General features: G+C 36.8%; 1 protein-coding gene across 18 annotated transcripts in view; it reads right to left on the minus strand.

Moving 5' to 3' along the window:
• KMT2C (lysine methyltransferase 2C) overlaps nt 1–27,484 on the minus strand; it is a 253,793-nt gene that overhangs the window by 131,269 nt on the left and 95,040 nt on the right. For 17 of the 18 annotated variants that reach the window (XM_076006746.1, XM_020289638.2, XM_076006744.1 and 14 more), the window contains 3 exons: nt 23,716–23,916; nt 19,847–19,995; nt 18,737–18,846 (listed from right to left, as the gene is read on the minus strand). In XM_076006746.1, coding sequence (XP_075862861.1) covers nt 18,737–18,846; nt 19,847–19,995; nt 23,716–23,916 — 460 coding nt within the window. Of the gene's footprint in view, nt 1–8,786; nt 8,864–18,736; nt 18,847–19,846; nt 19,996–23,715; nt 23,917–27,484 lie in introns of those variants that run through there. The other variant, XM_020289649.2, reaches the window with a different exon arrangement.

The raw sequence follows: 27,484 nt of genomic DNA on the forward strand, positions 1-27,484 counted from the left end.
CAGACTCTAACATAGCTTTCAAATCAAGATATTAAGTAGATATGACATAAAAATAAGGAACTTAGTAATAATGATCAGATTTGATTCAAACTGACACATAGATACACACAGATCTCTGCATTCCAAAGATAAAGAATATATATTCCAGGCAGGTATGGTGGTCCATGCCTGTGACCCCAGCACTCTGGGAGGCTCAGGTGGGAGAATCCCTAAAGGCCAGGAGTTCAAGACCAGCCTGAGCAACATAGGGAGACCTAACTCTTACAAAAAATAGAAAAAAGTAGTCAGGCATGGTGACACAAGCCTGTAGTCCAAGCTACTCGGGAGGCTGAGCCCAGAATTTGAGGTAGCAGTGAGCTATGGTAATACTACTGCACTCTAGCCTGGGCAACACAGTAAGACCCAGTCTCAAATAAAATTAATTCTGTTCAAATGTACATAGAATTTTTTTAAAAATTCACCATATACTGTTATAAAATATGTCCACACATTTTAAGAAGCAGACTATTCTAGGCCAAACTCAACAAAAGCAGATACGTCCTTGGGCCTAACATAGTAAGAATGGGAAATGCACAATATAAACTCCCCCCAATCTATCCACTAGAAAAATTTAAATCCCTTTCTATGTAAAATAGTTTTACTGAATCAAAAAGAAAAATCATGAATTATTTGATTAAGATATGTCAAAATCTCTGAGATGTGGCAAATGTGGTTTTCAGAGGAAAACATATAGCTGGGAAAACGCAAAACTGTAAGACAAAAGAATAAAAATAAATGAAGCTAGATTTAAAAATTAAAGCCAGTAAGAATCAACATATAATCCATCAGATTAGCCATCTAAGGAAGTAAACCCACCCTAATACTGTATTTAGGAAAATGGTTTTTTTTGTTTGTGTTTTTTTTTTTTTTTTTTTGAGACAGAGTCTCACTCTGTTGCCCAGGCTAGAGTGAGTGCTGTGGCGTCAGCCTAGCTCACAGCAACCTCAAACTCCTGGGCTCAAGCAATCCTCCTGTCTCAGCCTCCCAAGTAGCCAGGACTACAGGCATGCGCCACCATGCCTGGCTAATTTTTTCTATATATATTAGTTGGCCAATTAATTTCTTTCTATTTATAGTAGAGACAGGGTCTCGCTCTTGCTCAGGCTGGTTTTGAACTCCTGACCTTGAGCAATTCGCCCGCCTTGGCCTCCCAGAGTGCTAGGATTACAGGCGTGAGCCACCACGCCCAGCAGGAAAATGTTATTAATGAGATTAAGGTGTTTAAGAAGAACAAATGCTTGCTCTGAAAACTGAAATAAAACTGCTTGAAATAAAACCAAATCTAGCAATCATTTTGTATGTTAACTGACCTAAAGTAATAAATATCTTGATGACTAACTTATCATTGTTGTTCTGGCCCGGTTAATTATTCTCGTTTGCACACCATTAAACATACATTTCTGATTGAAACAACTGCTAAAAAAAAAAAATTAAATAATATCACAATATCAAAATGGAGACTGCTAAGCTAAGAACAGGATTTTTCTCCAGCCAGTATCTTTCCTTTCTGACTCATTCTCCTCACTGCTGCCACTATAATCTTTCTAAAGGAATCCCTGATACATTCCAGATCTGACCCAAACTCCTCAAATATGGCACTCATGGTAGGCAAAATTCTAAAATAGCTAAACACCACTCCCTCCCCTCAACATTTCCCACCCTAACACAGAGACTGTGAATATGATAAAATATGCCAGAGATTATGCTGTATTAGATGGCTAAGGGATTTCACAGATGTGATGAAGGGCATTAATCAAATGACTGTGAATTAATCAAAAGGGAGATTCATCTAATCTAATCACACGATCTTTTTACTTTCTCTAGCTGGTAACAGAAAGGGATGTCAGATTCACAGCAAGTAAATAATTTAATACCCTGTTGTTCTTCTTTAAAGATAGAAGGAACCACAGGCAAGGTTTAAGGATTAGGGAGTGGCCTCTAGGAGCTGACAGGGACCCAGGCCAATGGCCAGTAAGGGGACCTAGGCCCTACACTTGCACAGAACTGAATTCCTCCCCAGAGTCTCCAGCATGGCAATATCCTGATTTGAGCCTTGTGAGACTTAAACAGAGAGCACAGTTGACTGGGCCTGCTCAGACCTCTAACATGAATAAACTGGGTGCTATTTTGAGCCATTAAGTTTATGGTAATTTGTTATACAACAACAGGTAACAAACAGAGCATTTCAAGACCCGCTAGGCTTTGGTTTCTCCCAAATCACTATTATATTTTTAAGGATTTTTTCTTTACATTATACTTACATTACACAATGTCTTAATCAACACTATGAAACAAAAATGGTAAATATTTTAAACACTAGCTTGGAGATTAATAAGTAGAATCTCAGAGAGATTTTCCTAAAATAAAATTGGAAAACAAACATTCTGAGTCCACAAAAGTGCCCTGTACCTGTTGGGTAAAAGAAATAGCAATTTCACTAATTGTAACAACATACATAAATTAAAAATCCTGAAGAAACAGGTCGCTATCAGCTGTCATCTTTAACATAACCATAAATAAAAACATGAATAAATCTGACTACATAATAATTTATGACTTTTATATGGTGAAGACACATCTCAGAGAAAATCAAATGACAAAAAATAGAATTAAGCTCCAATTTGAATTACAAATATCTAGTATCCTGGATATGTAAAAGTAAAACTTATAAGTTATAAAAATGAGTACAATTTATAAATAGAAAATTACACTTTATAGAAGTTCATAATTTAAGGAAAGCACAAAGTTAGCCAATAAAATATGCATATTATATAGGATTTAGTGAGCATAATTCTTTGCCAGCATCTAGGCCAAGTAGTTTACAAGAATTACCTTATTCAAGTCTAACAACCACCATTTTAAACACATATAATTATTATTTCTCATTTTAACAATGAGACACAGAGGGGTTAAATTCCTTGCCCAACCTCACAGTCAGGAAGTGAAAGAGGAATTGAACTCAAAGAGGTCATAATTAGTTAGATACAAGAAATAAAGGCAAATTCCAATACTTCACTATAGAAACATACCGAATACTTGGTATGTCTTGGTTATATAATCTTTCACTCAGGTGATAAGAAAATAAGGAAGCTACTTATGGATTAGGATCCATAAAATATCAATTCTCAGAGACTACCAAAAGGCCTGTACTCCAATATTTATAAAACTCAATTTATAATAGCCACAAATTGAACCCCCCCCCAAAATGTCCAACTGTAAATTAGATTAAGACACTCTGATAATAGAATACTATGTGTCAATAAGAATAAATGAATAACTGCATGCAACAATTTGGATAAACCATACAACTATATATGTGAAAGAAGACAGAGAGAAAATAGTACTTACTGTAGTCCAATCTTAGAAAGTACAAAAACAGGCAAGGCTAATCTATGTTTTAGTAGTGATCACAGTGCTTGCTCTTGGTTAAGTTAGAAGTAGTGACCAAAAGGAAACTTAACTGGGATTTCTGAGGTCCTGCTATTATTTATTTCCTGATCTGATTTTAGTCTATAGGTACTGATATTTGGAGTATTCTTAGAAATGTACTTTCTAAATACATTTTGCTATACATATGTATTATTTCTCGGTAAGCAGTATTTTAGGGAAAAAAGTTTAGAAAATTAAGAGAATTTTAGATAAAGACTCAATGTTTAATGAAAAATATTTGTCCATTTCTTTTCTCATAAGAAATTCTGTATCAGTATTAGTATTCTGATGTCTCCCTAATTGCGGGTTAAGATTTCTTATTCTTCTCAAGTAACATAGTATATTAAGATGATATTAACTGGGAGAATCATATAGATGAATGCACTGTAAATACAATTCCAAGATATTTACCCTTAGCCAAAAAAAAGAAAAGGAATACATATAACATCCACATAAACCACTTTTTTGGTTAATCCTAAAAGTATAAAATGAAGAATCTTACTGTTATATGATTCATACTCTGTATGATATGATTTATTGTTTGAAAATTAGGGGTTTTTAAATTGAAACACTAAACATAAGTTGGTTTAACATGATTTTAAAGTTAATAAGAAAACACTGCATATTACAGAAGAGTTAAAAACTCAGAAAGGGCCTGGTGGCTCACGCCTGTAATCCTAGCACTCTGGGAGGCCAAGGCGGGCGAATTGCTCGAGGTCAGGAGTTTGAAACCAGCCTGAGCAAGAGCCAGACCCCATCTTACTATAAATAGAAAGAAATTAATTGGCCGACTAATATATATAGAAAAAAAATTAGCCAGGCATGGTGGCGCATGCCTGTAGTCCCAGCTACTTGGGAGGCTGAGACAGGAGGATTGCTTGAGCCCAGGAGTTTGAGGTTGCTGTGAGCCAGGCTGACGCCACGGCACTCACTGTAGCCTGGGCAACAGAGTCTCTGTCTCAAAAAATAAAAATAAATAAAAACTCAGAAATGGGGGAAAGAATTTAAATTCTTTCATATGCCAACAAATAACAAAGACATGGTGAGATTAAAGGTAACTGGATACATTTAAATCATGTCTTTCAAGTATAAGAAGAGACATATTTGCATTTTCTGTAGTCCAAAACCTTGGTGTACTTTTAGTTCAAATTTAAAACTAAACAAGAATGCTCACCTTCCTAAAAGACTTCAACAATAGTACAGAAACTTCTATATATACAGATAAAATGAGTTTATCTAACCAGAAATTACATATGTAAAAATCTAGTACATATATATCCCCACATGGAATCAATCAATGCAAGTGAACCAGATTCTGGTTGGAATACAACTTTGGCGACCACACGGTTTGTGTTTTCCACTTGTCTCATAAAGAGAAGTGATGGAGCAGACTTCTAGTACTCTTCACTGACATAATGCTATTTACCAAGCAAGAACTATTAGCAAAAATCATCATCACAGAAGGACTATAACTAAAAATATTAATGACATAAATTAACATGATTATAACAGCTGCATTATGTATCAAGAGGATTTATACAACCATGGAAAATAGCTCAAGTATCTACTACATCACTAGAGGATTCAAAAAAGATAGCAAAAAGCAATGATAATTTTACATTTCACTACTGATCTACTGGCTGAATATTTAATACTAGTACAATTACTTTGTATTACTTTTAAATTTATGGAAACAAACTTTTCTTTTTCTATTAATGACTTTTCCAATTATAGAAATGATTAATTAAATTAAAACAAAAGATACAGCTGAGCGTAATAGCTCAGAGCTATAATCCTAGCATTCTGAGAGGCTGAAGCAGGAGGATTGCTTGAGGTCCGCAGTTTGAGACCAGCCTGGGCAAGAGTGAGACCCCGTCTCTACCAACAAATAGAAAAAAAGTTAGGCAAGTGTGCTGGCGGTGCGTGCCTTTATCCCCAGCTACTTAGGGGGCTGAGGCAGGAGGATTGGTGGAGCCCAGGAGTTTGAGGTTGCAGTGAGCTATGATGATGCCATTGCACTCTAGTCTGAGGAACAAAACTGAGAGTCTGCCTCAAAAACAACAATAACAAAAAAGATACAATTATAGGCCGGGCGCGGTGGCTCAAGCCTGTAATCCTAGCTCTCTGGGAGGCCGAGGCGGGCGGATTGCTCGAGGTCAGGAGTTCGAAACTAGCCTGAGCAAGAGCGAGACCCCGTCTCTACTATAAATAGAAAGAAATTAATTGGCCAACTAATATATATACAAAAAATTAGCCGGGCATGGTGGTGCATGCCTGTAGTCCCAGCTACTTGGGAGGCTGAGGCAGGAGGATCACTTGAGCCCAGGAGTTTGAGGTTGCTGTGAGCTAGGCTGACGCCACGGCACTCACTCTAGCCTGGGCAACAAAGCGAGACTCTGTCTCAAAAAAAAAAAAAAAAAAAAGATACAATTATAGTTTGGGCATAGGTATAAAATTTTTTTAAAGATATGCTATAAAGTATTACTGAATTGAAAGGCCTCAATATGAACTCATGATTTTAAAAAATATATCTTTTCTATGTTTGGTCTTGGTGTAAGGATAAACAAATCAAAGGAACATAATAGCAAAAACAGAAATAGACTCACCTTTCCACATTCAATTTATTTATGACCAAAGAGCCAAGATAATTTAAGGGAGCAATAGATAATCTTTTTAAAATGATGCAAGAATAACTAAGTATCCAAATGGAAAGCGAAGAACCTTGAATCTTATCTCATATACTCATACTATATACGTAATTTAGCTAGAAAATGGCTAAATACCTAAAGGTAACCTTGGGGTAGGCAAAGTTTTCTTTTTTTAAATAAGGAACACAGAGAATGATCCAAAAAAGAAAGAATTGACCAAAAAATTAACAAATGACAAACTTCATCACAATTAAACCCTCTGCTCTCAATAAACACTGCTGAGAGAATGAAAACAAGTTACAGAGTAGGCAAAAAATTTTGCAAAATACACCTCTAATAAACAACTTCTGTGAATAATATACAAAGAAATCTTATAACTCAACAAAAATAAGACAAACAAATCAAATGGAAAAAGAAGCAGTAGAGATAAAATATATTTGAACATACACTTCACCAAAGATATACACATGGCAAATAAATGAACAAAAAGATGCTCAATTTAATAAATCATCAGGGAATGCAAAAATCAAACCCACAATAAGTTATCACTAAATACCAACCAGATGGCTAAAATTTAAAAACACTGACAATACCTAGTGGCAGCAACAATGTACAGCAAATGGAGCTCTCTTATCTTGTTAAGAGAAATGGAAAGGTACACAAACACTTTTTAAGAAACAGCGAACTGTTTTCCAAAGTTAAGCACATTATTTACAAAAAGTCAACAATTCCAGTGCTGGGTATTTACCCAAGAAACCTGAAAAGATACATCTACATGAAAAATATTGCATAAATGTTCACAGCAGCTTTACATACTAGGCAAAAATTGGAAGAAACTTAACTGTCGCTGGTGGCTAACTAATCTCAAAACCATTATGCTAAGTAACAAAGCTAGACAAAAAAGATTACTATATGATTCCATTCACATATCAGTACAGAAAAGGCAAAACTACATACAGGAGAGCAACAGACCAATGACTGTTGCTCCCAGAGCTGGCTGGAGTGGTAGGAGGGAACTGGCTTCAAAGGGGCAGGAGAGAACTTCTGGGGTGAAGGAAATATTCTGTATCTTGACTGTGATGGTACATGACCGTTTATATTTGTCAAAACACATTCAACATACACTTAGAAGTGGCGAATTTTACTGTATATAAAATAAACCTTAACAAAACAATGACTCACATACAGAAAATATTTATTTATTTATTTATTTATTTATTTATTTATTTGGTAATGACAGAAGAGGCTAATCTGAAAATAATTTTCCTGAAGATTAAACTTCTTAAATCTGAATAAAACATAAAATCTAACTATTTGAAGTTACTTGTAAATAACAACAACAAAAAAAATAACAGGCTGGAAAGGGAGGACATATGACCCTTATGAAAACAGAATATCACTGGCTAAAATTTATATTTAAGCTAATTTTCAGCTAAGGACATTTCCTAATGTGTATGAAGAGAAAAACTGGTACTAGACCTCAAACAAAAAGCTTCAATCTTACTGATAGGAGAAGACAAAGTTGAACAAAGCTAGAAAAGTGGAAACTGAGGGGATCCGTGACAAGAGGGAGCGAAAGAAGAGGGAGTCCAAACATCTGAATACTCTCAAATCATTGTTACACCCCTAAAATGTACATTCACAAAGGGAAGGGAAGGAGCTCAAGGGAAAGCAGAAACTGAACTGCTGAAAGAACTGAGTAGAGACGTTGCCAGCAACTGGAATTCTGATATAATTAGTATAAATCCAGTCATAATAAAAGCCTCCCAGAACAAATGCTGACACTGAACAGAACAAAATAATAGAATCCAGTATCTACATCTACTATCTAAAATGTTCAGTATATGATAAAAAATTATTAGACATGTGGGAAAAAACACAGGAAAATGAGACAACAAAGAGGAAAAGTATTCAATAGAAAACAAAGAAAGATTATAAAGCAGCTATTGAAAATACGTTTCACAACACAGGAACAGCTGGTCAGAGCAACCAGGAGCACAGTAATAGAAGACATGAAGATTATAAAGCAAAACAAAGTGGGAATTCTACATCTAAGAAGTATAGTCATTTAAATTAAAATTTCAGTGAATGAGATTAATAAGAAATTGTGGGCCGGGTGTGGTGGCTCACGCCTGTAATCCTACCACTCTGGGAGGCTGAGGCAGGAGGACCACTCAAGGTCAGGAGTTCAAAACCGGCCTGAGCGAGACCCCATCTCTACTAAAAATAGAAAGAAATTAATTGGCCAACTAAAAATATATAGAAAAAATTAGCTGGGCATGGTAGCACATGCATGTAGTCTCAGCTACTTGGGAGGCTGAGACAGAAGGATCGCTTGAGGTTGCTGTGAGCTAGGCTGACACCATGGCACTTTAACCTGGGCAACAGAGTGAGACTCTGTCTTCAAAAAAAACAAAGAAAGAAATTGGATATGGCAGAAAAAATGGTCACCTTGAAAATAAATGAATAGCATATCCATTCAGAGAAATTAAAAGTAAACACACTGAAACAAAATGAACAGGGCCCCAGTAATCTGTGGGACAACATCAAATGCACTAACATGCATGTAAGTAGAGTTGCAAAGGAAGACGAGAGAGAAAATGGGATGGAACAAAAATAAGAAATAAAGGTCAAACTTTTCACAAATTTGGTGAAAAAATATCAACTTACAGTTTCAAGAAGCTCAGCAAACCCCAAGCAGGATGAATATAAAGAAAACCACACCTAGGCACATCATAGTCAGACTGCTGAAAACCAAAGATAAAGAAAAAATCCTGAAAGCAGCCAGCAAATATCAAAACATTATATACACGGGAAAAATGATACTATTGACACCATACTTCACATCTCATCAGAAACAATAAAAGACAGGAAACAATGCAACATCTTTTAAATGCTGAAAGAAGAAAAACAAGTCAACCCAGAACTCTATATTCAGGGGAGAAAAGTCAAAAATGAATGCAGAATTCCACTTCTAGGCCAAATGGAGGAGACACACTATTCCCTATTCTTTCCACTAAGTACAGCTAAAAAATTTGGTCATGATACATAAGACAAACACATGAAGACAATAAAAGGTAGAGGGAGGACAATCCAACTAGGGCCTAACATGTTGAGGAACAAAAGAGTATGAATTCCCTAAGTTTCCTTTCCGACCCATATACACATGAAGAGATGCCAGAGAAACTGACATGACTCAGAAACCACAGGTACACAAACAAAAGCCCAAGAAGAGCCTGCTGTCTCTAGGCAAAGGAGCAGGAAAGTAGCAGGCTAGCTAGACAAAAACCAATCAATCTGAGCCAATTACTACAGAAAAAACTCAAGCCCCACAACCGCTAGAAACACTTAATAAGAGAACCTAGAAATGCACTCCCCACCTATACTCACAGCCTGAGCAGTTTCAAAAAAAGCCAGGTGGGAGCCAAGACTTTCACATCCACAAGGCAGTAACACGGCTTCTGCCCTCCACAACATCAGTGGAGCCTGGAAGTCAGCACCAGGTAGGCTGTCCTACCCATTCCCACAGGGGGGATACAGAAGAGGCCAGCTGGAGAAAACAAAAAGCACTGCCCAATGGTGATGTGCCCACTCCCCCACCCCAGTGTCAGTGGAGGTCAAGTGAAAAGTGAAAAGCAGGAATTCCTGAAACCAGGGTGGTTTCCACAGAGGCATAGAGGAGAGTCTAGATTTTCACTCCTGCTCAGCAATCACTAGGTGTCCTCCCCCATCAATGAGTTAACGAAAGCCTATTTTAGAACTCGAATTTACACACATACCTGGCAATAATAAGGCAGTACCCCCTTTACCCCAAAAGCAGTTTCAGACAAGTCCTGCTAAAAAGGGAGATTTAAATAAAATACAGAGTTTTATAAAAATAATACTTAAAATGTAAAGGGTTCAATAAAAAATAATTTGCCCTACCATACTAACAGACAGGAAAATCTCAATAGAAATGAAGACAATTAACAGATACAAACACAGAGAATCATAGATGTGAGAATTATCTACCCAATATTTTAAACTACACATTATAAAACAGTATCAACAAGTAATTATGAACATGATTCTGATACAAAAGAAAAAATACAAAGTCTAAGCAAAAAAATAAAAGATATCAAGAAGAAACAAAAGAAAAGTTTAATAACAAAAAATACACTAAACAAAACTAAAACATTAACTGAATGGGCTGAACAACAAAATGGAGAAATCCAATCTAAATAGGAAAGAAAATGGATTAAAATCTTGATTAAAAAGCAAGACAGTAAGGGGACAGTGGGATACAATAAATAACATAGCATTCCTGTTATTGGAGTATCAGAAGAAGAAAACAAAGAAGGTGAGACTGAAAACTTATTTGAAAAACGATGGTGAAAATTTCCCAAATTTATCAAAATAAATGACCCACAGAGAGATCCAGGCCTGGTGGCACAGGTCTAAATGCCAGCTACTTCAGAAACTGGAGGGGAGGATCTTTTCTTTTTGAGACAGAGTCTCACCTCTGTTGCCAGGCTAGGGTGCCATGGCAGCAGCCTAGCTCACAGCAACCTCAAACTCCTTGGGGGCTCAAGCAATGCTTCTGTCTCAGCCTCCCAAGTAGCTGAGACTACAAGCATGCGCCTCCACGTCTGGCTAATTTTTTCTATGTATTTTTAATTGGCCAATTAATTTGTTTCTATTTATAGTAGAGACAGGGTCTTGCTCTTGCTCAGGCTGATTTCAAACTCCTGACCTTGAGCGATCCGTCTGCCTTGGCCTCCAAGAGTGCTGGAATTACAAGCATGAGCCACCGTGCCAGGCCAGGGAGGCGCTCTTGAGCCCAGGAGTTCGAAGCTGCAGTTGTGCTTGCAAGAAGCCATTGCACTCCAGCCTCAGCAACATAGCAAGACCTCGTCTCTTTATTTAAAAAAAAAACAACGTAGATTTAAGAAGTTGAATAGATCCAAAGAGAGAGTCTCATCTGAAACCAGAGGCCAGAACAGGGTGGCACAACATTTTTTCAAGTTCTACAAGAAAATAATTGTCAACCCAAAGTTTTCTATCCAGTGAAAGTATCATTTGGGAATGAAAAGGAAATAGGAAATTGTCATATGAATGAAAACTAAAAAGTTAGTCATGAGGCAAAACTATACTAAAAGAACAGTTCAAAAAGTTCTTGGCTAGGCATGGTGGCTCACGCCTATAACCCTGGCACTCTGGGAGGCCGAGGTGGGAGGATCGCCCGAGGTCAGGAGTTTGAGACCAGTCTGAGCAAGAACGAGACCCTATGTCTACTAAAAATAGAAAGAAATTAATTGGCCAACTAAAAATATATAGAAAAAATTAGCCAGGCATGGTGGTGCATGCCTGTAAGACCAAGTTACTCAGGAAGCTGAGACAGAAGGATCGCTTGAGCTCAGAAGTTTGAGGTTGCTGTGAGCTAGGCTGATGTCACAGCACTCTAGCCCGGGCAACAGAGTGAGATTCTGTCTCAAAAAAAAGATTTAAAAAAAAGTTCTTGTGGCAGGGCGTGGTGGCTCACGCCTGTAATCCCAGCACTCTGGGAGGCCGAGGCGGGCGGATTGCTCGAGGTCAGGAGTTCAAAACCAGCCTTAGCAAGAGCGAGAAATTAACTGGCCAACTGATATATATAGAAAAAATTAGCCGGGCATGGTGGCGCATGCCTGTAGTCCCAGCTACTTGGGAGGCTGAGGCAGGAGGATTGCTTGAGCCCAGGAGATTGAGGTTGCTGTGAGCTAGGCTGACGCCACGGCATTCACTCTAGCCTGGACAACAAAGTGAGATTCTGTCTCAAACAAACAAACAAAAAAAAAAGTTCTTGAACAAGAAAGGAAAATGATAAAAAGAAGGAAACTTAGAACAGGAAGGAAGAATATAGGAATTTGGTAAAATATGAGTAATAAAAGAGACTTCACTATTTCTCTTGAGTTTTCTAAATTATGTTTAACTAAAGCCAAAACTATTACATGATTAAAACACTACAGCAAGGCCGGGCGCTGTGGCTCACGCCTGTAATCCTAGCTCTTGGGAGGCCAAGGCGGGCGGATTGCTCAAGGTCAGGAGTTCAAAACCAGCCTGAGCAAGAGCGAGACCCCGTCTCTACTATAAATAGAAAGAAATTAATTGGCCAACTGATATATATATAAAAAAAAAAAAAATTAGCCGGGCATGGTGGCGCATGCCTGTAGTCCCAGCTACCCGGGAGGCTGAGGCAGAAGGATCACTGGAGCCCAGGAGTTTGAGGTTGCTGTGAGCTAGGCTGACGCCACAGCACTCACTCTAGCCTGGGCAACAAAGCGAGACTCTGTCTGAAAAAAAAAAAAAAAAAAACACTACAGCAGATAAAACTATTGTTGCCTATCCAAGAATCAAAAAAGTTATAACATTCTCAACTGGCACTATAATTGCAGCAAAAATAATGCCAGTTTCATTTAAAATTATCATTGATGAAGCAGTAAGAATTATTGTTTTAAGATTTGATTGATGAGCGAATATCTTTTTAACATTATGTGACAATGTTGTTAATTTTACCTGTACACATCCTTATATCTCTTCAAGGTGTTGGAAACTCAGCCTATAAAAAATTTGATATACAACTGAATAAATAAATAGAGAGCTTTAAAAAAATTATTTAGGCTGGGTGCAGTGGCCCACGCCTAGCACTCGGGGGGAGGCAGAGGTAGGAGGATCACTTGAGGCCAGGAGTTTGAGTCCAGCCAGAACAACAGTAGACCCTGTCTCTACTAAAAATAGAACAATTTAGCCAGCCGTTGTGGCTGGCACTTGTAGTCCCAACTACTTGGAAGGCTGAGGCAAGAAGATGGCCTGAGCCCTGGTAGTTTGAAATTGCAGTGAGTTATGATGATGCCAATGTACTCTAGCCAGAGCAACAAAGTGAGACACTGTCTAAAAAAAATAAACTAATAAAAATTAAATAAAACATAATATCCACTATAAAAAATAAAAATAGTAGTGTATAATTTCACAACCCTTGTTCAATTCTTAATAAAAATACCAGAATTTAAGCTAATAAAATTTAACAAATGGGTTTTAAACATACCAAAAATTTTTACAATATTTTAAGCAAATCAAAAAATTCCACTTTCAAGTTTTTTATTGACAAATGTGATAGTATTTTTTGTTTTCTTTTAAATAATTTTTACTTCTCACTCAATATAAATAATTTGAAACATCTCTTTTCAAAATGTTCAACCCCCAGGATATGTTTCTTTGACAAGTCACTACATTCTCACTGTTGAAATGTCACTGTTATCTTGAAGGGGCAAATTAAATGTTTATTTTCTTTGAAAATAGAGGTAGGTATTGTAATACACTCAGCTACATGTCACCATAATTAAAGATCAGCAAATGTAGAACATCTACCTTTTGGTAAAATAAAAATGTATTCTAAATTCAACAGCACTTTCATATACTTTGCCCCTAGGTAACCTTTCGTGATGTCAAAGATTTTCACTGGCTCCCCTTTCCCAATCATTTATAAAGAACTGTAAAGGTTTACTCTATTTAGATTTTTTTAATAATTATAAGTAAACTTTTATATAATTAACCACATTGATGACCTCCAGTAACACTTTTGGGCACGTCAGACTTTCCCCCCTGCCCATGAATGATCTTCGGTGTTATTCATTCAGCCTATAAATATTTACTGAGGAATGACCAAAACAGAAAAAAAGCCCTAGTCCTAATGATACTAAAATTCTAGTGAGGGGAGACACATAGTAAATAAGATTATTCAGTAAATATATATCACGTTAGTGACAGGTACAAAGATGCAAACAATATAGCAGCGATATTATGGGAGGAGGAGGCACTTAGCAAACTTAGCAAAGGCCTCACTGATAAGGTGACTTTTGAATAAATACCTACAGGATATTAGATAGCAAGTCATGCATGTAACTAAGAAGAGTATTCAACAGAGAGGGAACAGCAACTGCAAAGGCCCCAGGTAGATTTGTCTGATATACTTCAAGAAGACCACGGAGGTCAGTGTGGCTAAAAGAAGTAAATGAAGGAAAGAGTTAAAGTAAATGATATCTTACAAGTACAGTGGGGGATGGTGAAGATCATGCAGAGCCTTGTAGGTTAGTTAGTAAGGGCTTTGGCTTTTAACTCTGACTAAGATGGGAAGGCACTGAAGAGTGTCAAGTAGAGGAGTGATGTGACTTGACACACTATACCCATTTGCTTATATAAGTATGGACTCGTGTGTACTTATTTTACCCTGCAGAAGAAAATCCAATACTGTCATTATTTTTATTGTTGCTCAGATTGGTCCAGTTCTTAGACGCTCTTGCAGATTGGCTCCTGTGTTTTCAATGGGCCCCCATATTTCTAAGCACTTCTTTACTTCCTGGTACCAGAAGATGATCCAGAGGCTCATCTTATCTTGCACTTTTCCTGCACAGTCCTGTAATGAACTACTTCTCAAGGAACCTTGGTTTCTTGTATTTGAAGAACAATGGTTAGAGATCAAGATTTAGGCACTAGGTATTCTCAATGCTACTACAGCATCAGTGATTCCAGGCTCTCTCGGAATAGAGATAGGAAATATACCTATGAAACCAACTCATACATATATGTACATCTGTATTTCTGTATCTGTCTGTATAAATATTAAAAACAATGCATTTATATTCATACTTCTGATCCCATTAATCACCAGGAAGTTCATATAGCCTTTCCTTATTGTAGTTCCTTCCTCCAACACTGAGAAACCTAGCTCTTATAATATTTACTTATTTGTTCACTTACAGTATACACATAAAATAGTTTCAAAAATGCTAACCCATATTCCTGTGAGATCTTTTTGTCTTTAGCATTGTTATCTAATCAAGATATCATTTTCTACACTTATTAGGTTAGCTCTTTTCTTCCCTACCCCCTTCATTGTGAATCTTTCGGTTCCTCCACATCTCGATTGGTGGTAATTAACTGCTAATTTGGGGAGTATGTAAAACATTCCTGCGGTTCTAAGAGTCAGAGCTAAACAAAACAATATACTCTGAAAAGTGTCAATCACATTTCATCCATGCTATACGTATCTCATTCCCTTCTTATCAACTCTTTCCCACCCAACTCCCAATAGGTAACAATCTATTTAGCTTCTGATTATCCTTCTTGTATTTCTTTTCCACAAATGAACATATGCATGTATGTTTCCTTATATCTCATTCTTTCCTTTTTTTATTTCTTTTGAGATGGGGTCTTGCTCTGTTTCCCAGGCTAGAATGCAGTGGCATCACCATAGTTCACTGCAACCTCCAACCCCTTGGGCTCAAACGATCCTCCTGCCTTTTGAGTAGCTGGGACTACAGGAGCGAGCCACCACACTAATTGTTTGTGTTTTTTTTTAAATTTTTTTGTAGCGATGGGATCTCACTATCGCCCAGGCTTCACTGTTTCTTAAATAATGGGTAGCATGCGAAAAAAAATCCTTTGTAATTTAGTTCACTTAGTAATATATAACCACTCCACATCAGTTCATAGACATATTCCTCACTGCTTTTTTTTTTTACAGCTGCATGGTACTCCACTATATGAACATATCATAGTTTATGCAACCATTCTCCTGTATGTGGGCATTTAGTTTGTTCCCAATACTTTGCAAATCAAACAAGGCTATAATCAGTAATTGTTAACAGTACCTATTTTTGTATCATTGGAGGCATACTCAGGATAGATTCCTAAAAAGATCAAAAGGTAAATACACATGTAGTTTTGCTAGATTATCACCAAACTTCCCTACAGAAGATTAGCACCAATTTACAACAGCAAAGTATGAGAGGACCTGTTTCCTCACAGCCTTGTCAACAAACGTGTTGTTATATGTTTGTATTTCTGTCAATAAGACAATTCTTCCTTTCTTAGGGGCAGAGTTCTAGCTAACTAGTCCATTCTGTGCCTATTTGATAATGAGGAAAAACAAACAAAAAACAGTAAAACTGGCAATAAAGACTGACACTACTATAACTTTTCAGTGGCTAGATCTAGAGAAGAGGTAAAGGTTTGACAAAGCTGCCACTAATTCCCCTCTAATCTACTCACCACCTACCTATTCCAAGTACTCTATCTGTATTTGACTTAAGCACAATCAATCTAATGACAAAGTCAGAAGGAATGCAATGTCTACAGGGCCCTCTACCAGTGCTAGGGGCACAACCTAGATCTCTAAATACCATCTACATATTAATCAGTAAGCATTTAGAGTAAATATTAATCAGATAATTAATGTTAAATATTAACCAGTAAGCATTTAGAACAAAAAAGATACATTCTGTCCAAAGAAGACAGTGAGGCAAGCTTTCATTTAAACACCCTCTTGGCAAACAGATAGAAAATACATGTATGCATACAAACTCATGCATATACACACATTTCCTGTATTTGTCTTTATAAGTATCAGACACTATGAGCACAAATTGATTCCTCTCGCTCTAACACAACAAAGTTCATTTTAGCCTTTGTCCATTGCCTTTCATTTAAACACCCTCTTGGCAAACAGATAGAAAATACATGTATGCATACAAACTCATGCATATACACACATTTCCTGTATTTGTCTTTATAAGTATCAGACACTATGAGCACAAATTGATTCCTCTCGCTCTAACACAACAAAGTTCATTTTAGCCTTTGTCCATTGCCTTTCCTATTATACTTTTCCATGGCCACAAAATAACCCAAAACTACTTCTGAAGTAGTCTGTAAAAGAGATGGCTCTCACTGAATCACAGTCATGATCTGATCATCTAAGTATGTTCATAATGAGGAATATATACTATTATGCATTACACTGTTCAAAATTTGATGAGATATGCACTTAAATGAAATGACAAATTTCAAAAACAAGAGCTCTCCCCTGGGTATTCTTGAGGTGACAGTTACTTATCCAGGTAAATTAGGTCATTTTGATAATCTGAGTAAAACTAATGTTACAATAATTGAATAACTACTTGAATCACAAGTCTTTGTCTCAACTATGCTTTTGAAAGCATTATCTACAGTCTATTAAAGCGCACATAGTGTCCACAGACAAAATTTCCAATTTTAATATTCCTTTAGAAGGGCTATCTCACTTCTCCCAAATATACTTGTCAAAAACCAAAGGGAAGTATCTTGGGCAACACGGCAAAATCCCATCTCTACAAAAGATAAAAAGTTAGCTGGGCATGGCAGCGTGCTCTTGGGAGGCTGGGGTAGGAGGACTGCTTTAGCCCAGGAGATCAAGGCTGCAGTGAGCTATGATAGTGCCACTGCACTCTAGCCGCTGGGCAACTGACCAAGACCGTGTCTCAAAACAAACAAGCAAAAAACTCAAAAGTGAATTTGTAGATAGTAAAGCAATTATCGCTTCCTAGAGCTTGCTGCCTTTATAGAGGGGAGGTAATTGATGAATCTCTTTTTGTGATTGTTTCAAAATTACAGGAAAATCCAGAGAAAGCTTTGAAAAGAGGCAAACTGTGTGTGTATTCCCTTGGGATAATGACATAAAGATGAACCAAAGTACCAACTGGACTTGAAAGAAATATTTTAATCAATGTTTAAATTATCAGAGTCAGTCCACATTGTGGACAAAAGATCTCACGAATCTTGTCTCTTATTTTAAATCTTCATAAATAGTACTGTCTTAAAAAGTAACCATATGGGCCGGGCGCGGTGGCTCACGCCTGTAATCCTAGCACTCTGGGAGGCCGGGGGGGGGGGGGGGGGGGGCGGGGATTGCTTGAGGTCAGGTGTTCGAAACCAGCCTGAGCAAAAGCGAGACCCCGTCTCTACTATAAATAGAAAGAAATTAATGGCCAACTAATATATATAGAAAAAAATCAGCTGGGCCTGGTGGCGCATGCCTGTAGTCCCAGGTACTTGGGAGGCTGAGGCAGCAGGATTGCTTGAGCCCAGGAGTTTGAAGTTGCTGTGAGCTAGGCTGACACCATGGCACTCACTCTACCTGGGCAACAAAGTGAGACTCTGACTCAAAAAAAAAAAAAAAAAAAGTAACCATATGAATGCAAAAGTATAGTTGGTAATTTGTGTTTCTAAAATGTTAATTTCTGATATAAATGGAAAATATTTGTTTTAAAAATTTAAGTTTACTGAATACCATAACATGCTATATTTTTTATAATCTGCACAAATTATTCTTTATATAAACTTATAAATTCCTATTTTGATAGTTTTTACACTACAATAATCATTTAATAAATCATTCATGCAAGTGAACCTTTGGCTAAAGTACATGTTATAAAACTGGTTTGAGTATTTGTTTTGTCCAGGCAAGGTGGCTCACACCTGTAATCCCAGAACTTTGGGAGGTGTCAAGACACAAGTATGACTTGAAGCCAGGAGTTAGAGAACAGCCTGTACAAAATAGCAAGACCTTGTCTCTACAAGAAAAAAAAAATTTTTTTCTTTTTGTTTTTTTTAAATTAGCTAGGCATGGTTACATTCACCTATAGTCCCAGCTACTCAGGAGGCTGTGGCACGAGGACTGTTTGAACCCAGGAGTTAGAGGTTACAGTGAGCTATGATCCCCACCACTGCTCCCCAGCCTGGGGTGAAACCCTGTCTCTAATAAATAAATATTTGTTTCTTCTACTTACTTCTGTGCTCCCTGAGACAACAGCTTTGTCCACGTTTACTAACAATTGTTCTTCTATCTGGCATACTCCCAGTGACCACTCCACGCAACGGTGATGAGCCCAACAAGTGCCTAAAATGGGAAAAATGAAAAGGAGCAAATGAACAAATATTAAAGACACAAATGCTAATAAAGACCAACTCTAATGTGTAAATACACAATGGCATCCTATATTTGTGATACCATTAAAGCAACCCTTCTGAAAATGTGCTCTAGTCCCTGAGCTGCCAACTTCAATATCAATCTGGGAACTTCCTAGAAATGCAAAATCTCAGATCACAACTGAGAAAAACTAAATCAAAAACTCTTGTCATGGGGCCCAGCAATCTGTTTTAACATGCCTTCCAATAGATTCTGATGCACACAAAACTCTGAAAAATCACTGAATTTGTGATTGTTTCTTAAATAAGCAAAATTAGTTTTTAGTCATTTTATTCAAATATTACTATATTTTATTTGGTATCTTTATATAAACCAAATAGAACAGTATTTAACACTTTCTTGATGACAAAAGGCATGTATAGAAAACATACTACACATATACCTTTATCTCCCTCCATCCCACAGCAAAAGCACACATCAATCATTAATACAGCTTAGTCTTTTAATTCTCCAACACATAACACTTGAACCACTATCAATCTGCAGTTCAACTACAGATTGAGATGTACTTACAACCCCAACAGACCATACCATGAATGTAAGTAACAATACTGTTAAAATAGGATAATCTGCCTGGCTAAGATCTATCTACTGCTATGTCCCCCATGTCCTCTCGTTTCCCTTTAAAATTTCTCTTTCCTCAACTCTCAGATCTCCATGGCACTGATATCAACACAAGAGTAAATGCAAATTTTTATATAACCACCCAGTTTACTATAACTATTGTGAAGATTTTAAATAAATTAGGTAAACCTAATTAGATAATTTATTTAACTGGGCATACTTAATGACTTTTTTTTTATAATTTGACCCTAATTATTTCTAGATGAAAGGTAGTAAGTTGATAAGGTGCTAAAATTAAAATGCTTCCAGGATCAAGAGGTAGCTATTACTGAAGATAAGCTCATACCTGTAGGATCAAATAAGGCTTGGACATCAATGGCATCTGGAAGGCCAACCAGACTGAGTTCATCCCATAGTTTACCAGCCTGATCATCTGCAGCTGTTTGGGTGCTTACACTTACGCAAGATGCTATATTCTGCTGAGGCGATCGTTCTCTGAAAATACAATAAAATAGCTGTGAAAGTGAAAACAAGTAGAAAATTGTTTCATTTTACAACTATTTAAATACAATGCACTGCCAAAACAATTCTAATCTATTAGGCATTAACTATCAAACAACAACATTTAGAATTTATGTTATTATTATTATTCATTATAATATTAAACTTGGTTGCTATATCACATAATGTAAGCAACTAAGAAAAAGAATCTCCAAATCCATAGGGAAGTAACAAAATTACAACTGTAAATTTATTTTTCCATTCTATAATACAATTTTTAAAAACTGACTCTCATATTCTAGTCAGGAATCATATTTTAACACATAAAATGAATAGTCCCTTTGGCTTTACTTAAATACTTATAAAACTTGATCAAATCAGAAATTTTTCGTTGGTTTTATCTTAGCTGAGGACTGCCACAACACAAAAGGCAGCTAAATTTATGTAAAGAAACATTATTCCCCAGGGCAAATGAAAATTCACTACAAAGTGTGAAAAGAGAGGCAGCAAGAGTGGAACGTGTCAGCTGTAGGTTTCCTATGGTCCACTCGACAAATCTCAACAGCTGGTGTGCGGCAGGACATTGCAAGTACACTCAATCAAGACTATATCACATATCAGAAATAAAAAGAAAAACAAAATAGCTACTTAAAGGCATATGGAATAAGGAAGATAGTATAACAGCAAAAACTATAATATAAGAAATCAACACTGAATAAGGTATAAACGTATGGGAGATTTCAGACTTTCAAGCCCTAACACTTTACATACTATTTAAGATCATTAAATAAACAAAGACAACTATTGTGTTTAACATTAAATATGGGAAATCAGATGACTACCACTAGAACTTAAATCCTCTCCTAATATCATAGTATTTAACCTGATCATAATTCTGGATTAAATCACTATTGAATATAGACCATAACTCACTGCACTTCTGTATGCTGGATATTTATCATGATTCCTATTAAGAGAAAATCAGCACAATGACCAGGGTACTAAACTTTTTTATACCTGGAATCATTGAAAGAAAAAGAGTATTAACATATTTCAATAAGTACATTTAAATATCAAACCATATAAAAATAACCAGTAATTTTTTATGTTTAGCATTAGAAATGCATAAACGAACTTTTCGAAAAGGTTCAGCATGTTATGCTAACTTTAAATTCTCATTTTTATAAATGCCCACAGTAAAATGAGAACAAATTCTTTCCTATAAATATAATCGCCATTCCTACAAATATTTTTTTCTTTACTAAGCATTGTTATTTTATTGGGTGGGGAAAAAAGAGACTAACAGTTTATGTGTAAATACTAATGTATTGTTTTAACGTATTTTTTGCACTGGTATTTGATGGCAGGGGGCAAGGGATGAAAAGCCAATGGAATGATTAACCAGTCTATTACTAATCAGTTCCTAACGAGAAGCTTTATCAAATTCAACCTTCAGGTTCTGAGATTGGTTTGTATGTATACACCATATCACTAAGATGACAATGTCAACCCTAAGGATTACAGCAGGCCAGCCTTAGAAAGAGTATGAAGTCAACTGAAATATATATCCACAAAATTTTAAGTTATAAAATACAAAGAGGAAAAGAATCCTATACATATTCTTATATTTAGTGAAAACAAAAGAACACCATATTAAAACCTCTTCTGTAAATTTTTTTAAAAAATTTAACTAGCTATTTATACTTCATTAGTAACATTTTACAAATATTTAAAATCATTACCAAGCTAAATTAATTGCCTACCCCTAAATGATGCCAAATTTTCTAAGTGTGCTTCATTAACTGGCTTGTTATCATTACTTAATAACTTAGTAAGCATTAACTATATATAAAGACTTTCATAAAACAAAGGCTATTTTTATATAATTATTCGAGCTCCTAAAAATTTTAATTAAAAATTAACTTCCCGGCCGACCGCAGTGGCTCACGCCGGTAATCCTAGCACTCTGGGAGGCCGAGGCGGGCGGATTGCTCCAGGTCAGGAGTTCGAAACCAGCCTGAGCAAGAGCGAGACCCCGTCTCTACTAAAAATAGAAAGAAATTAATTGGCCAACTAAAAATACATATACAAAAAATTAGCCGGGCATAGTGGCGCATCCCTGTAGTCTCAGCTACTCAGGAGGGTGAGGCAGTAGATCACTTGAGCCCAGGAGTTTGAGGTTGCTGTGAGCTAGGCTGATATCACAGCACTCACTCTAGCCTGGGCAACAAAGTGAGACTCGGGGGGGGGGAAGATGTGAGTACTCAGGCTTGGCAAGATAGCTCATGCCTGTAATCCTAGCGCTTTGGGAGGCCAAGGCGGGAAGATTGTTTGAGGCTAGGAGTTCAAGACCAGTCTGAGCAATAGCAAGATACTGCCTCTACAAAAAATAGAAAAAAATTAGCCAGGCATGTTGGTCCCAGCTACTGGAGAGGCTGAGGCAGGAGGATTGCTTGAGCCCAGGGGTTTGAGGTAGCAGTGAGCTATGATGATACTGCACTCTAACCTGTGAGACAGAGCAAGACCCTATATCCAAAAAGGAAAAAAAAAAAAAAGAAAAGAAAAGAAAAAAGATATGAGTACTCAACTGATAACTGAAAACAAGGCTCTTACATAACAATCTAGCTACGGCCTCCAAAATATCACAACTTTCCAAACATACTACTTCTAAGTTTCCTTAAACTGTTCTACCTTAAATTCTTTAAAAAGATTGTCTTTATTGTTTCATTTCCCACTTCAAGTCTGCAATGCCTTGGCAGCATTTCAAAACAAGGAGCCAATCAAATAAGTACAAAACAACAATGCTTTAGTACTTAAATTTGGATATAAACCAGGTAAGCACTTGGAGGATTACATCACCACCTTCAAGAGGCAGAGCTTGTTAGCCGTCCAAGCTACATTAACTTTTACACTTTCTCATCAACTATAGAAACTACTACGCCCTTATCCTGCAGAGCCAAATCTCCATATTAAGATACCCTTTAAATACAACTATACAAAATGTTTTTTAAAATATTAGACAAGACTTTTCATTAACTACAACATGCCCATAAATACAGGTGTAAATATCTAGTTATATGATACAATCATCTTACGAAAGTCTTTTTTTTTAGTCTCTTCTTTAACTTTAGAAAGGGCATTCTCAGCATATAATTACAGAAAGAAAAAGAAAGAAGGAAGAAAGAAAGAAAAAGGAATAAGAAAGGAGAAAGAAAACACTGTATTATGATAAGAAGTTACAGGACAGTTCAAAAATTAATTGATAGGATGAGTGAATAACACAAAGGACATGAATAGTGAAAAACAATTCTGAGTTTGCTATTATGTTACATTCTTACAATTAAAAACTTATTTATATAGAAGAAGGAAAGAGGACTTAATCTATCCATTTTATCTTCTTTTGATTTATAAATTCCATGAACTCTCTCTGGGCTTATGTTATGTACTTTAAATTTTTCTTCCAAAAGTTAACTTTTGTAACCACATTGATTTTGTTAATATACAAATAAGATAACAAACTTTTTCTGAAATGAAATTTAAGAAAAGCACCATTTGTGGGGCTAATAGTGAGTCATAAAGTATTGTATAAATGTGGAAAACAGTAGAGACTATTCAACAGTAAGAACTCCATTTGAAAATTTATAAATATTACAATGAAAATAGCTATATACATAGTCTAAAACCATTCCAACAAGTAAATTCAATACCACTTACTTTCTCTGTCCTCTTTGTTTTCGTGGTGCTGTGTTTTGTATTTTCTCATAGGTTCCATTGCTGTTGTCATCAATGTCCTTCTTGCTAGAAGGCTGGTTTCTCCATGGCAAGATAAATCCAGGTGTTACCCTGAACTGTTTTAAATCTCCTTGTCCTAAGGAACTTTTTTCCCCACAGTAACAAAAAGCGCAGAGCTGTTCACTGGTAAAAATAAAAAGTGAAGAAAACAGAGAAGGAGAAAAGTAGCTTTATTTAACTACTTTGACAGACAACTACCAATACTTCTACTTTAAAATTATGTCTTTAGTGGCAGCTAAGCTTTTCGATATATTTTCTATGGTCTATTCAGTGATTATCCATGAGAACAATTAAGCTTAATAATAATTATACATTTGCAATTCTACTTTTCCACAGCATCATCTTTTAAAAAGTAATATACATATCAAATCAAAAAATTCTAGCTTGTACTTAGAAAAATGATTTTCTTTTAAATTTGACTGGAGAAAAAGCAAAGTATCAAAAAGAATAAAGAAAATAAAGCTGTGATGGGGTAGAGAATAGAGTTTAATAGCCATCCAACTGCATGACAGCTCTGTAAAACATGTGGTGACAGTTTATTAAATGTTTATTAAACGTTCCACTTGATGGAACATTTGTCATGCATGATACACACACACTCACACACCATGCACACATACATATATACATATGGAGAAATATAAACACATAAATTTAAATGGTTCTTGGGTTAAGTAGTTAGAGAATTAGAAGGAGGCAGGGAGCAGAAAAGTTGAATAGGAGGAGGAAAGGGATGACTGAGGTGGAGCAGAAGGGATTTTTAGGGCAGTGAAACCATTTTGTACGAGAACATAACAGCAGATGACATCATGCATTTGTCAAAACCCATAAAACTATGTAACACAAGGAATGAGTCCTAATGCAAGCTACAGAATAATCTGTATTATTACAAATAATGTATCAATAATTGGTTTACCTAGTATATCAATATTGGTTTCTCAACTGTAACAAATGAGCCACACTACTGCACAATGCTAATAATGAGGGAAAATTGGGGGAGGAGATAGGGTGGAATAGGAACTCTGCACCATCTGCTCAATTTTTCTGTAAAGCTAAAACTGTTCCAAATATGAATGTCTATTAATTTAAAAAAAGAAACAATTTAAAAAGTTAAAGGATAAAAACCATATACATTTATGAAATATACACTTAAGAGACTTTAGAAAGAACAAAATTAAAAGGACCACTCCTCTTGGAACTCTTTTTTCTTCATAAGATATTTACTGCTGCTATACTCAAATCTTTCTTCTCAGGCATTAAAGTTTCCACCCTTACCTCATTCATAATATCTTGCATTAACAGGTGATAGAAATATTCTTTGGTTTTTGGAAGTGACTTTTTTGAACTTAGGTTTAAATCATATTGGATTCTCAACTAATTACCATTTGCTTATGAAAATTACCTATTTAATCTTTCCAATAAATTATCTATTTCAAATTCATGATAAACTGTGTTGTCCATACATATGCACACAAATTAAATGTGGTCTAATTCCAAAAAAATGAAGTCAAATAGAAAATTTTTTTTTTTTTTTTTTGAGACAGAGTCTCGCTTTGTTGTCCAGGCTAGAGTGAGTGCCGTGGCGTCAGCCTAGCTCACAGCAACCTCAAACTCCTGGGCTCGAGTGATCCTTCTGCCTCAGCCTCCCGAGTAGCTGGGACTACAGGCATGCGCCACCATGCCCGGCTAATTTTTTATATATATATCAGTTGGCCAATTAATTTCTTTCTATTTATAGTAGAGACGGGGTCTTGCTCTTGCTCAGGCTGGTTTTGAACTCCTGACCTTGAGCAATCCGCCCGCCTCGGCCTCCCAAGAGCTAGGATTACAGGCGTGAGCCACAGCGCCCGGCCAGAAAAAAAATTTTTCTCGCCAAAAGATACCATCTACCAGTATCCTTTGCCAATTTCTTATCAAACTCTTGTTTATAATATTCTCTGAGGTACTAAGCTTATGTTTCTTCTAACATACTCAATTTCTGGTTTGTTTCTTCCCCTAGAAAAATTACCAATGAGAAGTAACAACGAGATGCACATTAGATTATCGATATTGACTACCAAAGCACTGATTAGAAAATCAAGCAATATTTTTTCTATTTCAGCATATTATGGGGATACCCATGCGCCCCCTCCCACATCGAGTCAGAGCTTCAAGTGTGACCATCCCTTAAACTTTGCACATCTCACTCATTGAGTTTGTATATACCCATCCCCCCTCCCCCCTCCCACCTGCCCAACACCCAATAAATGTTACTCCTATATGTCCACTTAGGTGTCGATCCATTAATACAAATTTGCTGGTGAGTACATGTGGTGCTTGTTTTTCCATGAGACACTTCACTTAGTAGAATGGGTTCCAGCTGTATCCAGGAATATACAAGAGGTGCTGTATCACAGTTGTTTCTTAAAGCTGAATAGTACTCCATGGTATACATATACCACATTTTATTAATCCACTCATGAACTGATAGGCACTTGGGTTGTTTCCACAACTTTGCAATTGTGAACTGTGCTGCTATAAACATTTGAGTGCAGGTGTTTTTTTCATAAAGTGACTTTTGATCTTTTGGGTAGGTGCCCAGTAGTGGAATTGCTGGATCAAATGGTATCATCTACTTGTATCGCTTTAAGGTATCTCCTTATTGCTTTCCATAGAGGTTGAACACGTTTGCAGTCCCACCAGCAGTGTAGGAGTGTTCCTATCTCTCCGCATCCACGCCAGCATTTGTTGTTTGGGGACTTTTTGATAAAGGTCATTCTTACTGGAGATAGGTGATATCTCACTGCAATTTTGATTTTGAGACAGAGTCTCTCTTTGTTGGCCAGGCTAGAGTGAGTGCTGTGGCGTCAGCCTAGCTCACAGCACCTCAAACTCCAGGGCTCAAGCAATCCTCCTGCCTCAGTCTCCCAAGTAGCTGGGACTACAGGCATGCGCCACCATGCCCGGCTAATTTTTTCTATATATATCAGTTGGCCAATTAATTTCTCGCTCTTGCTAAGGCTGGTTTTGAACTCCTGACCTCGAGCAATCCGCCCGCATCGGCCTCCCAGAGTGCTGGGATTACAGGCTTGAGCCACCACGCCCTGCCACAAGAACTTTTTTTTAAATCTTTTTTTTGAGACAGAATCTCACTCTGTTGCCTGGGCTAGAGTGCTGTGACGGGCTAGAGTGCTGTGACGTCAGCCTAGCTCACAACAACCTCAAACTTCTGAGCTCAAGCGATCCTTCTGTCTCAGCTTCCTGAGTAACTTGGTCTTACAGGCATGCACCACCATGCCCGGCTAATTTTTTCTATATATTTTTAGTTGGCCAATTAATTTCTTTCCATTTTTAGTACAGACGGGGTCTCACTATCGCTCAGGCTGGTTTATGAACTCCTGACCTTGAGTGATCCTCCCACCTTGGCCTCCCAGAGTGCTAGGGTTATAGGCGTGAGTCACCATGCCCAGCCTCAAAAGGAAATTTTTTTTTGAGACAGAGTCTCACTTTTGTTGCCCAGGCTAGAGTGAGTGCCATGGCATCAGCCTAGCTCACAGCAACCTCAAACTCCTGGGCTCCCAGAGTCCTAGGATTACAGGCGTGAGCCACCATGCCCGGCCTGCAGTTTTGATTTGAAGCAGTATTTTTAAAGTATTGCAGAAAAATACCTCAGCCTTCAATTTTATATTCGAAACTATCATTGAAGTGTGAC

The sequence above is a fragment of the Microcebus murinus genome, chromosome 9, assembly GCF_040939455.1.
Source record: "Microcebus murinus isolate Inina chromosome 9, M.murinus_Inina_mat1.0, whole genome shotgun sequence".
In the NCBI taxonomy this organism is placed as follows: Eukaryota; Metazoa; Chordata; class Mammalia; order Primates; family Cheirogaleidae; genus Microcebus; species Microcebus murinus.